This window comes from Ciconia boyciana, chromosome 19 (assembly GCF_034638445.1).
Source record: "Ciconia boyciana chromosome 19, ASM3463844v1, whole genome shotgun sequence".
NCBI classification, from domain to species: domain Eukaryota; kingdom Metazoa; phylum Chordata; class Aves; order Ciconiiformes; family Ciconiidae; genus Ciconia; species Ciconia boyciana.
The window spans coordinates 1,638,522-1,652,457 of NC_132952.1; the positions used below are offsets into that span (position 1 = coordinate 1,638,522).

Sequence of the window (13,936 nt, forward strand, 5' to 3'; positions counted from 1 at the left end):
AGCTGCGGGACCCCCCCCGGGGCGACGCTCCAGCCCCGTGTGACTCCCCCACCCCAGGAGCAGCAGCCTGGTGCAGGTGAACTCGATGCTGCGGGAGCAGCTGGAACAAGCCAACGTGGCCAACGCGGCGCTGAGCGAGGACATCCGCAAGCTGACGGCCGACTGGGCGCGGGCGCGGGACGAGCTGGAGCAGCGGGAGGCGGAGTGGAGGCGCGAGGAGGAGGTTTGGGGGGCCCCAGGGATGTGGGGGGGCCCGGGGATGCGGCAGGGAGCAGGAGAGGGGGTGGCGGGGAGAGGGACGCGAGGCAGACGGATGGGGCGATGCGGCACGGAAAGGGCTGTGGGGCTGTGGGGAGGGACGCAGGGCCACCAGGAGGGATGCGGGGCCACGGGAGATGTTGCACGGAGAAGAATTTAGGGGTGCAGGGGATGTGGCACGTGACGGGAGGGCGATGCAGGGCAGAGGGATGCAGGGGTGCGGCATGGAAAGGGATGCGGGGCCGGCAGGGAGGGACGCAGGGCCACCGGGAGGGATGCGGGGCCAGGGGGGATGTGGCAGGGAGAAGAATTTGGGGATACGGGGGACGTGGCACGTGACGGGAGGGCGATGCGAGGCAGAGGGATGCCTCCCCCGTCCCTCTCCGTGCAGGGTGGAAGGGAATTGGGGTGGGGGGGCTGCTGGCTGTGGAGGACAGCGGGAGCGACGGGTGCGGACACGGGGGGTGTTGCTCGGAGATGCGGGGACCAAAGGGAGAGGGATGGGGGGGCCGGGGGAGGCGGGGATGCTGCCTGGGGGGCTGCAAGGCAGAGGTGGCCGCGTGGGGAGGGACCCCCGCCGCCACGGTCTGGCACCCAGCGGGCACCCGGCCGGGGCCGACGGCCGCTCTGTCCCACGGGCAGTCCTTCAACGCCTACTTCAGCAACGAGCACAGCCGGCTCCTGACCCTCTGGAGGCAGGTGGTGGCCTTCAGGCGTCACTTCGGGGAGATGAAAACCACCACCGAGAGGTCAGGGGGACCCCGGAGGGTGTCCCTGCAGGTCCCCAGGGATGGCCGGGTGCAATCCCGCGTCTCCCAATGCAGGGATCTATCGGAGCTGAGCCACGAGGTGTCACGGGTGGGCAGGGCTGCCCACACCGCCTGCCTTCACCTGGCTGCCAACCTGCGGCTGGCCGAGAGCCAGGCGGGCGCCGAGCGGGAGAAGCAGGCGATGCGGCTGGCGCAGCTGGAGGAGCAGCTGGCAACGCGGGCGCGGGACACCGACCTGGAGAAAGCTGCCCTCGGCACCAGGTACGGGGAGTTTTGGGGGGCGGGGGTCGCAGGGGACGCGGGCGGGGGGACCCGCTGCTGCCCGGTGTCTCGCTGCCGCAGGCTGGCAGAGCTGGCGGCGGCCCTGGAGCGCCTGCGGGCCGAGGATGGGGAGAAGGAGCGGGCGGTGGAGGCACTGACCCTGCAGCTGCAAAACCTGGTGAGCGCAGGGCGCGGGGAGTTTCGGGGTGGGACGCGTGCTGAGCCTGGGGCTGCAAGGACGGACGCTGGGCCAGGGTGCGTGCTCAGCTGTGGTGCACGCCGGGGCGCAGCGCACGGCGCGCGTCGGGGCGGGATGCGACGCGCGGGGCTTGGCGGGGCAGGATGCGTGCCGAGCCGCGCTGCGTGGCGGGGTGCGATGCACGATGCACGATGCAGACCAGGGTAGGGCGCGTGCCAAGCCGCAATGCACGATGCGCACCGGGGCAGGATGCGTGCCCAGCCAGGATGCGCAGTGGGCCGGGATGCGCGGCGGGGTGCAGTGCATGATGCACACCAGAGCACGGTGCACACCAAAGCTGGGGGTGCAATGCACACCAAGCCGTGATGCATGCGAGAGCATGCTGCATGCTACACGCCAGGGCGCAATGCATGCAGGAATACGATGCACACCAGGGCGCGATGCATGCAGGAGTACGATGCACGCCAGGGTGTGATGCATGCAGGAGCACAATGCACACCAGGGTGCGAAGCATGCAGGAGCACGATGCACGATGCACGCCAGGGCGTGATGCATGCAGGAGTACAATGCACACCAGGGCGCGATGCATGCAGGAGCACGATGCACGATGCACGCCAGGGCACGATGCATGCAGGAGTACGATGCACGATGCACGCCAGGGCACGATGCATGCAGGAGTACAATACACGATGCATGCAGAGCTGTGATGCACACTGGGGTGTGATGCACGGTGCATGCTAGAGCGCGGTGCATGCTTGGATGCAATGCACATTGGGCTGGGCTGCACCCCGGGGTGCAATGGATGATGCACACCAGAGCACGATGCACACCAAAGTCGGGGGTTAAATGCACACCAAGCTGTGATGCATGCGAGAGCATGCTGCACGATGCACGCCAGGATGCGATGCATGCAGGAGCACGATGCATGCAGGAGCACGATGCACGATGCACGCGGAGCTGTGATGCACACTGGGGTGCGATGCACGGTGCATGCTAGAGCGCGGTGCATGCTTGGATGCGATGCACATTGGGCTGGGCTGCACCCCGGGGTGCAATGGATGATGCGTGCTGCAGTGCCGTGCGCACCAGGATACGACGCGCACCAGGGCGTGACGCACGCCAAATTCTGATGCCGCGTGGCAGGCGATGCACGGCGGGGTGTGATATATGATGCACGCTGAGCCACGATGCGTGCCAGGGTGTGACGCACACCGGGGCGCGGTGCATGCTGGGGTGCAATGCACGACGCACCCCAGGGTGTGATGCCTGCAGGGGTGTGATGTATGGTGCGTGCTAAAGTGTGATGCCCGCCGGGATGCGATGCATGCAGGGGTGCAATGCACGACGCACGCCAGGGCGTGAAGCCCACCGGCCATGCCCGACGCCGCACTGGTGGGCTTTGCAGGAGGCCTCGCGCGCCCAGGAGCCGTCGCCAGCGGAGGTGGAGGCCTTGCGCTCGGAGGTGGAGCTGCTCCGTCAGACGCTGCAGGACATCACCCAGGTGCTGGGACTCCCCGCTCCCCCCCACCCTGCAGCTAGGGGGGGGGTCCCGTCCCCTGCCTCAGTTTCCCCCCTCCCCTGCCTCAGTTTCCCCCCTCCCCTGCCTCAGTTTCCCCCCCGCCTCGGTTTCCCCTCGGTGACGCAGGGCCCTCTCCCCGTCCCCTCGCAGGCGGTGCTGGCAGATGACCCCGAGCAGCCACCGCCACCCCCGGATTCCCCCTCGTGTCCCCCCGCATCCCCTCACCGCAGCCTCTCGCCCAGCGCCGCCGCCGCCGCCGTGCACGCCGCCCTGCGCCGCCGCCGCCTCCAGCTGCAGGTGAGCGCCGGGGGGGGGCTGCGGGAGGATGATGACGACGACGACGATGATGAAGGCTGACCCCCCCCTTGTCCCGCTCCCCAGGACGCCCGGGGCCAGGCGGAGGCCAGCCGGGAGGTGGCCGGGAGCCTGCGGCGGGAGCTGGGGGACAGCGAGAGGCGGCTGGGGACCCTGGAGCAGCAGCTGGAGCAGCTCGGCGCCGAGGCCGGGGGCTGCCGGCGGGCGCAGGATGAGGCCCGGTGCGAGGTCGCCCGCCTGCGCGCCGAGGCTGAGGTCCTGCGCAGGTACCCGCCGTCCGTCCGTCCGTCCGTCCCGAGCTCTGGCTGTCCCTGTGCTCGTGTCCGCGTCTCTGTCTGTCCCTCTGCATCCTTGCGTCTGTTCGTCCCTGTGCGCCCTGACCCGTCTGTCTGTCCGTCCCTGTGTGTGCCTGCATGTCCATCCATCCCCCTCTATCCTGGCCTGTCCACCTGTCCATCCATCCCTATACGTTTATGTCTGTATGTCTGTCCATCCACGTGCATCCCTGCACATCCCTCCATCCCGGCGCAGCCCCCCACATCTGTCCATCCGTCTGCCCACCAACATCCGTCTGTCTGTCCATCTGCCCACCTGTGTCCATTGTCCATCCATCTGCCCACCCGTGTCCGCCTGCCCACCCGTGTCCGTCTGTCCCCCCATCCCTCCCCCCGCCCACCCGCGTCCGTCTGTTCCCCCGGCCCTGTCCACCTGCCCACCCGTGTCCGTCTGTCGCCCCATCCCTCTCCCCCTGCCCACCCGCGTCCGTCTGTCCCCCGCCCCTGTCCGCCTGCCCACCCGCGTCCGTCTGTCCCCCCATCCCTCCCCCTGCCCACCGGCGTCCGTCTGTCCCCCCATCCCTCCCCCCTGCCCACCCGTGTCCGTCTGTCCCCCGCCCCTGTCTGCCTGCCCACCCGTGTCCGTCTGTTCCCCCATCCTTGTCTGCCTGCCCACCCTTGTCCGTCTGTCCCCCACCCCTCCCTCCTGCCCACCCGCGTCCGTCTGTCCCCCATCCCTCCCCCCGCCCACCCGTGTCCGTCTGTCCCCCATCCCTCCCCCTGCCCACCCGTGTCCGTCTGTCCCCCATCCCTCCCCCTGCCCACCCGCGTCCGTCTGTCCCCCATCCCTCCCCCTGCCCACCCGCGTCCGTCTGTTCCCCCATCCCTCCCCCCGCCCACCCGCGTCCGTCTGTCCCCCATCCCTCCCCCTGCCCACCCGTGTCCGTCTGTCCCCCGCCCCTGTCTGCCTGCCCACCCGTGTCCGTCTGTCCCCCATCCCTCCCCCCCTGCCCACTCGTGTCCGTCTGTCCCCCATCCCTCCCCCTGCTCACCCGTGTCCGTCTGTCCCCCATCCCTCCCCCTGCCCACCCGTGTCCGTCTGTCCCCCATCCCTCCTCCCCTGCCCACCCGCGTCCGTCTGTCCCCCATCCCTCCCCCTGCCCACCCTTGTCCGTCTGTCCCCCGCCCCTGTCCGCCTGCCCACCCGCGTCCGTCTGTCCCCCATCCCTCTCCCCCTGCCCACCCGTGTCCGTCTGTCCCCCGCCCTTGTCTGCCTGCCCACCCGTGTCCGTCTGTCCCCCATCCCTCCCCCCCGCCCACCCGCGTCCGTCTGTCCCCCATCCCTCCCCTGCCCACCCGCGTCCGTCTGTCCCCCCATCCCTCTCCCCCTGCCCACCCGTGTCCGTCTGTTCCCCCATCCTTGTCTGCCTGCCCACCCTTGTCCGTCTGTCCCCCATCCCTCCCCCCGCCCACCCGCGTCCGTCTGTCCGGCAGGGAGCGGCTGCGGGCGGAGGAGGCGCTGGCAGGGGAGCAGCAGCGGGCGGGTGCCCTGCAGCAGGAGCGGGCGCAGCTGCAGCGCCGGGGCGCGGGGCTGGAGGACGCCCGGGACGAGGCCGCCCGCGCCGCCGAGGCCGCCCGGCAGCAGCTGGAGCGCAGGTGGGGGCGCGGGGGGACGCGGGTGGGCGCTGCCGCCCCCGGGGTGCTGCGCCGCGGCGGGTGCCGCGCGATGAGAGGGGGTGCTGCGGCATCCCCGTCCCCGAGTGGGTGCTGCAAAATCGCGGTGGGTCCCCTGCAACCTCCCCCCAAATCTGGGTGCTGCCACCTTGCCCCTCCCCCCCAAATTGGGTGCTGCACCCCCACAGCAAATGGGTGCTGCAGAATCTCGGTGGGTCCCCTGAAGCCCTCCCCCCCAGGTGGGTGCTGCCACCCCTCCAACGGGTGGGGTGCAAAACTTCAGTGGGTGCTGCCACCCCCAAGTGGGTGCTGCACCCCCCGCCCCAAATGGGTGCTGCAAAACAGTGGGTGCTGCAACCCCTGCCCCAAGTGGGTGCTGCAAAACAGTGGGTGCTGCAACCCCCCCCCCCGGTGCCTCCCACGGGTGCCGGCAGCCAGCAGCAGGTGGAGGAGCTGGAGGCGCAGCGGGCAGGGGTGCAGCGGGAGCTGCTGGAGGCGCGGGAGGCGCTGAGCCGGGCAGCGCTGGAGGCCGAGGTGGCCCGGGGCGAGCGGGAGGCGCTGGCCGAGGCGCTGGGCAAGGTGGGTGCCCCCATCCCCCCTCGCACCCTCGTGCAGTGGGTGCACCCCATGCAGCAGGCTCGCCCCTCTGCGCTGGCTGTACCCCCCGTGCAGCGGGTGCATCCCCGTGCAGCGGGTGCAACCTCCCCACATGCAGGAGGTGCAAACCCTCCGTGCATCAGGCTTAGCCCCTTCTGCAGCGGGTGCAACCTCTCCCACGCGGTGGGTGCAACCCCGTGCAGCGGGTGCAACCTCTAAGCAAGAGGCGCAACCCCATGCAGCGGGTGCAACCCCATGCAGCGGGTGCATCCCCATGCAGCGGGTGCATCCCCATGCAGCGGGTGCATCCCCATGCAGTGGGTGCACCCCATGCAGCGGGTGCAACCTCCCCACATGCAGGAGGTGCAAACCCTCCGTGCATCAGGCTTAGCCCCTTCTGCAGCGGGTGCAACCTCTCCCACGCGGCGGGTGCAACCCCATGCAGCGGGTGCAACCTCTAAGCAAGAGGCGCAACCCCATGCAGCGGGTGCAACCCCATGCAGCGGGTGCATCCCCATGCAGCGGGTGCATCCCCATGCAGCGGGTGCAATCCCATGCAGCAAGCTTACCCCCCCATGCAGCGGGTGCATCCCCATGCAGCGGGTGCAACCTCTAAGCAAGACGCGCAACCTCTGCAGCGGGTGCAACCCCCGCGCAGCGGGCGCATCCCCACGCGCCGGGTGCCCCCGCGCAGCGGGCGCTGCAGCGGCGCAGGCGTTGCGCGGAGTCCGGCCGACCCTCCTCACGCCCGGGCCGCCCGGCAGGCGCAGGGGAGCTGCGGGGAGCTGGCAGCAGCGCAGCGGGCGGCGCAGGCAGAGGAGGCCCGGCTGCGGGACGCCCTGGCCAAGACGAGCGAGCTGGCGGCCGGGCTGGCGCGGGAGAAGACGGAGCTGAGCCGGGCCCTGGCCCGGCTGGAAGAGGAGCAGGAGAGCGGCCGGGGGCGGCTGCGGGAGCTGGGGCGGGAGCTGGCGCTGCTGCGGGGGCGGCTGGAGCGGGGGCGACGGGCCGGGGCGGCCGAGCGGCAGGGCCTGGAGCGGGCACGCAGGGCGGCCGAGGAGGGCTGCCGGGGCCTGCGGGCAGAGCTGCGGGTGCTGCGGGGCCAGCACCTGCGCCTGCGCCAGCACCTGGGGCAGGTGGGTGATGGGGAGGGGCGGGGGCGACTGGGAGGGGTGGGGAGGGTGCAGGGGGCAACTGGGATGGTGCATGGGGCAACTGGGAGGGGTGGGGAGGGTGCAGGGGGCAACTGGGATGGTGCATGGGGCAACTGGGAGGGGCGGGGAGGATGCACGAGGCAAGTGGGAGGGTGCAGGGGGCAACTGGAAGGGGTTTGGAGGGTGCAGGGGGCAACTGGGATGGTGCAGGGAGCAACTGGGAGGGGGGGGAGAGTGCAGGGGGCAACTGGGATGGTTCAGGGGGCAACCGGGAGGGGCGGGGAGGGTGCACGAGGCAAGTGGGAGGGTGCAGGGGCAACTGGGATGGTGCATGGGGCAACTGGAAGGGGTGGGGAGGGTGCCAGGGGCAACTGGGATGGTGCATGGGGCAACTGGGAGGGGCGGGGAGGATGCACGAGGCAAGTGGGAGGGTGCAGGGGGCAACTGGAAGGGGTTTGGAGGGTGCATGGGGCAACTGGGATGGTGCAGGGAGCAACTGGGAGGGGTGGGGAGGGTGCAGGGGTCAACTGGGAGGGTGCATGGGGCAACTGGGATGGTGCATGGGGCAACTGGAAGGGGTGGGGAGGGTGCCAGGGGTAACTGGGAGGGTGCAGGGGGCAACTGGGATGGTGCATGGGGCAACTGGGAGGGGCGGGGAGGATGCACGAGGCAAGTGGGAGGGTGCAGGGGGCAACTGGAAGGGGTATGGAGGGTGCATGGGGCAACTGGGATGGTGCAGGGGGCAACTGGGAGGGGTGGGGAGGGTGCATGGGGCAACTGGGATGGTGCAGGGGGCAACTGGGAGGGGTGGGGAGGGTGCATGGGGCAACTGGGATGGTGCAGGGGGCAACTGGGAGGGGTGGGGAGAGTGCAGGGGGCAACTGGGATGGTTCAGGGGGCAACCGGGAGGGGCGGGAGGTTGCACGAGGCAAGTGGGAGGGTGCAGGGGGCAACTGGGATGGTGCAGGGGGCAACTGGGAGGGGCGGGGAGGGTGCATGAGGCAAGTGGGGGGTGCAGGGGGTAACTGGGAGGGTTATGGAGGGTGCAGGGGCAGTTGGGAGGGGTAGAGAGGATGCACAGGGTAACTGGGAGGGGTGCGAAGGGTGCCAGGGGTAACTGGGAGGGTGCAGGGGGAAACTGGGATGGTGCATGGGGCAACTGGAAGGGGCGGGAAGAGTGCCAGGGGTAACTGGGAGGGTGCATGGGGCAACTGGGATGGTGCAGGGGGAACTGGGAGGAGTGGGGAGGATGCACGAAGCAACTGGGAGGGATGGGGAAGGTGCAGGAGGCAGCTGGGAGTGGTGGGGAGCACGCACAGGGTAACTGGCAGAGTGCATGGGGCAACTGGGAGGGGTGAGGAGGGTGCACAGGGCAACTGGGAGGGTGCAGGGGGCAAATGAGGGGGATGGGGAGCGTGCACAGGGTAACTGGGAGAAGTGGGCAGGCTGCATGGGGTAACTGGAAGGGTCGGGGAGGATGCATGGGGAGGGTGGGCAGGGAAGTTAGGAGGCTGCGTGGGGCAACTGGGAGGGTGCGTGGGGCAACTGGGAGGGATGGGGAGGGTGCACAGGGTAACTGGGAGGATGCATGAACTAACTGGGAGGACCATGGGGGATGCGTGGGGCAACTGGGAGGATGCATGGGGCAACTGGGAGGACCGTGGTGGATGCGTGGGGCAACTGGGAGGCCGGGCGGGGTACTGGGCGGTGGGGACGTGCCGACACCCCGGCCCGGGCAGGCGGTGCAGGAGCAGAGCGCGGCGGGCGAGGCGCTGGCGCAGGCTCGGGGGGAGCAGGAGCGGCTGCGGGAGGAGCTGCTGCGGCTCGGCCGGGCCCGCGAGGGGCTGGCCAAGGAGGGGGCCAGCCTGGCTGTCCAGCTCGCAGCCGCCCAGCGCCACGGCCAGGATCGGGCCCAGGAGGCGGCCGGGCTCAGGTGGGTGTCGGCGGGGGTGTGAGGGTGTCTGCCCCGCCCCGGACCCTGGGTTTCGGCAGCATGGCTGGCAGCGTTTCGGCAGGTCGGAGAAGGAGGGGCTGGAGAGCAGCATCTTCCAGCTGCAGCAGCAGCTGGCCCAGCTCGACGCCCGCAACCAGCAGCTGGAGGCCGAGGGCCGGGCCCTGCTCCAGGCCAAGGAGGCGCTGGAGGGTGAGGGGTCCGTCCCCGGCCCCCGGTCTGTCCCCGTCACCCTGGCCGTCCCCACCCATCCTTATCCCCATCCCCTTCCGTTCGCATCCCCATCCACCCTCATCTTCATCCCCATCTTCATCTATCGCTGTCCACCCTCATCTTCATCCCCATGCCCATTTTCATCCCCATCCCTGTTTTCATCCCCGTCTTCATCCTCATCCCCATCTTCATCCTCATCTCCATCTTTATCCTCATCCCCATCTTCATCCTCATTCCCATCCATCCCCATCTTCATCCTTATCCCCATTCCCATCTATCCCTCTCCGTCCCCATCCATCCCCATCTTCATCCTCATCCCCATCCCTCCTCATGTCCATCCCCATCTTCATCCCCATCCCTCCTCATCTCCATCCCCATCCATCCCATTCCACTTGCAGCAGGGTCACAACAAACCCTCCGCCACTGCGTCCCATCCATGTCCCTGCCCATGTCACTTAACCCACACGCACACTGCCCTCCCGGGGGGGTCCCCACTGATGAAGGGGGGGTCCCCGCAGCGGAGCTGGGTGCCGCGCGGCTGGAGCGGGAGCGGGAGCTGCAGGCCCGGCAGCAAGCGGTGGCAGCGGCCGAGACGGCGGCGGTGACGGTGGCCCTGCAGAGCGCCCGCGACGCGCACCGCGACGAGCTTGACCGCCTCCAGCGTGAGAAGGTGGGCACCGGGGGGGGGGATGCTGTTTTTTGGGGTGTGATACTGATTTTGGGGTGTGATGCTTATTTTTTGGGGCGCAATGCTGATTGTTGGGGAGCAGTGTTGATTCTTAGGGTGCGATGCTGATTCTTGGGGTGAAATACTGATTTTTGGGGTGTGATGCTGATTCTTGGGGTGCGATGCTGATTGTTGGGGTGCAATGCTGATTCTTGGGATGCGATGGTGACTTTTGGGGTTCACTGGTGATTTTTGGGGGGAGCAGGAGGAGCTGGAGGCCGAGCGGAGCCAGCTGACACAGAAGCAGGAGGAGCTGGCGGCCGAGCTGGCGGCGACGCAGCGGCAGCGCGAGAGTGAGAAGCAGCGGGTGGGTGTCCCCCGGTGTCCCCCCCGTCCCAGCTCCGGTGTCCCCCCCCGCTGAGCCGTGTACCCCCAGGCGCTGGCGCTGCAGGAGGAGGAGAGGGCGGCGCTGGCGGAGACGCTGGGGGGGCTGCAGCGGAGCCTGGCCGAGGCCACGGCCGAGCTGGAGCAGCAGCGGCGCGAGGTCACCGGTCACCAGGAGAAGGAGCAGGTGGGTGGGGGTTCTGGGACCCCCCCAGAATGGCACAGAGCCCCGTGTGTCCCCCACCGCAAGCCCCCACGCCCGGGCGTCCCTCCCCATTGCAAAGCCCGATGCCTAAGCATCGCCCCCCCCCTTGCAACCCCCATGCCTGGGTGTCCCCCGTGTCCCCCCCATTGCAACTCCCCATGCATGGGCATCCCCTATGGCTCCCCCATTGCAACCCCCCATGGCCCCCCCCATTGCAAGCTCTCGTGCCTGGGTGTCCCCCGGCATTGCAAGCCCCAGTGCCTGAGGGTTGTTCCCCCCCAGCTGCAAGCCCCCGTGCCCAAGCGTTCACCTCCATTGTATGCCCAGGAGTCCCCTATGCCCCCCATTGCAAACCCCCATGCCTGGGCACCCCCATTGCAAACCCCCATGCCTGGGCACCCCTGTGCCCCCCATTGCAAACCCCCATGCCTGGGCACCCCTGTGCCCCCCATTGCAAACCCTCAATGCCTGGGCACCCCCATTGCAACCCCCAGTGCCTGAGGCTCACCCCCACCTTGCGAGCCCCTCCACTACACCCCCTTGCATCCCTCCCTAATGACCCCCTTCTTGCAGCCCCCAATTGCAAGCCCCCCATCTCCCCATTGCAAGCCCCCCGGTGACGGGGATGCTCGGCTACCACACCTATCGCCATCCCTGCACCATCCCCATTGCAATGCCCCCCCGCCCCCGGGACCCCCACACTGCGGGGGGCTCAGAGCTCCGTACCCCCCCCAGAACCTGGCTGCGGAGCTGCGCACCCTGCGGGCGCAGGCGGAGGAGACGGCAGCGGCCCACGAGCGGGAGGCGAAGACCCTCCGCGAGCGAGCGACGGCAGCGGCCAAGCAGCGGGACGGTGCCCTGCGGGAGGTGAACCCCTCCCCAGACCCCTTCCCTTGCCCCCAGATGTCCCCCCTAAACCCCGGCCACCCCGGCTGCAGGCAGAGGAGGCGCGGGCGCAGCTGCGGCTGGTGGCGGAGGCGCGGGCAGCGGGGCGGCGGGAGCTGCTGCAGGCACAGCGGGAGGCCCGGGAGAACCGGGAGAGCTGGGAAGCGCAGCGGCGGCAGGCGCAGGAGGCACGCCGGGCCCTGGGGGACGAGGCGAGGGAGAAGGAGGCCCTGCGGCACTCCAACGAGGAGCTGCGGGCTGCGCTGCGGCGTGCCGAGGGCGAGCGCATCAGGTGATGCTCGGGGTCGGGGGCCGCAGGGGGTAGCGCGATGTTTTGGATGCTCGGGGTCAGGGCGATGCTCGGGACAGGAGGATGCTCAGGCTGGGAGGTGCACGGGGTGGTGGGATGCTTGGGACAAGGGTGATGCCCAAGGTGGGACTTACGTGGGGCGGTGCAGCGCCTTGGAGGGCGATGGCTGGGGTCAGGGTGATGCTCAGGACAAGGGGATGCTCAAATTGGGAGATACACGGGGTGGTGGAATGCCTTGGAGGGGGATGCTCAGGGTCGGGGGGATGCTCGGGGCGATGCCGGGGATGGGGAGATGCTCGCGGCCAGGGCGATGCCCCCGGGGGGGAGCTGCCAGCCCCTTCTCCCCCTCCCGCAGCCTGAAGCGTGCCAATGAGGAGAAGGAGCAGCGGCTGGCGCTGGTGGAGGACGGGCGGGCGGCAGCAGACCGGGAGGTGACACAGCTGCGGACAACCCTGCGGGAGCTGGAGCGCGCCCGCCTCGACGCCCGCCGCGAGCTGCAGGAGCTGCGCCGGCAGGTGAGGAGGAGGATGGCGGCGAACCCCCCTTCGCCCATTTAGGGTGCCACCAAGCTGACCCCATCTCTTTCTTGGGCAGGTGAAGGACCTGGACAGCGAGAACAGCAAGAGAAGCAAGGAGGTGGGCGAGCTGCAGGCACGCGTGGCCCTGGAGGAGCAGCGGGAGGAGGAGAGCCGCCGCGAAGCCTTCGGCCTCAGGCAGAAGGTGGCGGAGAGCGAGGCCGGCACGGAGGCTGCCAGGAAGGAGGTGGGGGGGTCCCCCAGCGTCCCCAGCGCCCTGTTGCTCGGTGCCCCACATCCGAAGTGTCCCCATCGCCCCGCAGCGCGGTACCCTGTGTACCTAGGTGTCCCTGTCCCCTCTCCCCGTAGCTCGGTGCCTGTTGTCCCCAAGCAGCCCCATCGCCCCATCACGAGTATCCTGCGTCCCTGGGTGTCCCTGCTACTCCGTTGCTTGATGCCATGTCCCTGGATGCCCCCGTCACCTCACTGCTCGGTCCCCTACGTCCCCATCGCCCCACCGCTCTCTGCGCTGCATCCCTGGGGGTCCCTTGCATCCCCATCGTCCCCTTGCTCTGTGCCTGGTGTCCCTGGGTGTCCCCATCACCCCACCGCTCTCTCCCCTGCATCCCTGGGGGTCCTCATCACCCCGTTGCTGTGTCCCCTGCATCCCTGGGGTCCCCCATACCCCATTGCTCCATCCCTGGGGTCCCCCATCACCCCGTTTCTCCATCCCTTGCGTCTCCATCGCCCTGTGCTCCATCCCTTGCACCCCATCACCCCATTGCTCCATCCCTGGGGGGTCCCCATCACCCCATTGCTCCATCCTCTGCATCCCCATCACCCCGTCTCTCTGCGCCCTGCACCCCAGCTGTCCCCATCACCCCCTTTTCTGCCCCCCCCCCCAGCTCCAGCACCTGCAGCGGCGGCTGTCGGAGGTGGAGGGCGAATTTCGGCAGCGGGAGAAGGACCTGGCCCGCAGCTTGGAGGAGGCTCGCGGCAACGAGAAGAAGCTGCTGGCCGATGCCCGCAACCTGCAGCTGAAGGTGGAGGCGGCGCGGGGCGAAGTGTCCGAGCTGAGCCTGCGCCTGAGCGCGGCCGAGGGTCGGGCACAGGGGCTGGAAGCCGAGCTGGCCCGCGGCGAGGCACTGCGCCGGGCTGCCGAAACCCGCCTGGGCGGCATCCAGTCCGCCCTACGCCGTACCATGGGCATCGGCCGGGCACGGGCCGGCTCCCCGGGCAAGGGTGAGAGTCCCTGGGGACCCCCGGTGCCCTGTCCCTTGCTTAGGGGAAGGGGATGCATCCCCCTGCGGTGCTCCATCCCCTGAATCCCCGGGGGTCCCCCATGTCCCATTGCTCCATCCCTTGCACCCCATCACCCTGTTGCTCCGTCCCCTGCATCCCTGGGGGGGGTCACCATACCCTGTTGCTCCAGCCCGTGCATCCCCGTCACCTCATTGCTCTGTCCCCTGCTTCCCTGGGGTCCCCCATACCCCATTGCTCCATTCCTGGGGGTCCCCCATACCCCATTACTCCATCCCTGGGGGTCCCCCATCACCCCATTGCTCCGTCCCCTGCACCCCATCTCCCTGTTGCTGTGTCCCCTGCATCTCTGGGGCCCCCATACCCCATTGCTCCATCCCTGGGGGTCCCCCATCACCCCATTGCTCCGTCCCCTGCACCCCAGGGGTCCCCCATACCCCATATCCCATGGGTGCATCCCACTGCAGCGCATCCCGCCGCAGCTTGCAGTCCTCCCTTGGGTGCTGCACCCCATTGTCCCAGTGTCA

The 13,936-nt window shown here is 69.4% G+C and overlaps 1 protein-coding gene across 1 annotated transcript in view; it reads left to right on the forward strand.

The window, feature by feature from the left end:
• The window catches only part of CROCC (ciliary rootlet coiled-coil, rootletin), a 28,288-nt gene that overhangs the window by 5,677 nt on the left and 8,675 nt on the right, over positions 1–13,936 (forward strand). The window contains exons 6-25 of the mRNA XM_072884176.1: positions 58–223; positions 901–1,007; positions 1,083–1,289; positions 1,371–1,467; positions 2,894–2,989; positions 3,158–3,304; positions 3,389–3,588; positions 5,092–5,253; positions 5,706–5,850; positions 6,633–7,001; positions 8,759–8,952; positions 9,035–9,162; positions 9,702–9,853; positions 10,116–10,217; positions 10,287–10,421; positions 11,175–11,306; positions 11,378–11,616; positions 11,990–12,149; positions 12,229–12,396; positions 13,055–13,391. Of these exons, the coding sequence (XP_072740277.1) occupies positions 58–223; positions 901–1,007; positions 1,083–1,289; positions 1,371–1,467; positions 2,894–2,989; positions 3,158–3,304; positions 3,389–3,588; positions 5,092–5,253; positions 5,706–5,850; positions 6,633–7,001; positions 8,759–8,952; positions 9,035–9,162; positions 9,702–9,853; positions 10,116–10,217; positions 10,287–10,421; positions 11,175–11,306; positions 11,378–11,616; positions 11,990–12,149; positions 12,229–12,396; positions 13,055–13,391 (3,443 nt within the window). The remainder of the gene's footprint in view (positions 1–57; positions 224–900; positions 1,008–1,082; positions 1,290–1,370; positions 1,468–2,893; positions 2,990–3,157; positions 3,305–3,388; positions 3,589–5,091; positions 5,254–5,705; positions 5,851–6,632; positions 7,002–8,758; positions 8,953–9,034; positions 9,163–9,701; positions 9,854–10,115; positions 10,218–10,286; positions 10,422–11,174; positions 11,307–11,377; positions 11,617–11,989; positions 12,150–12,228; positions 12,397–13,054; positions 13,392–13,936) is intronic.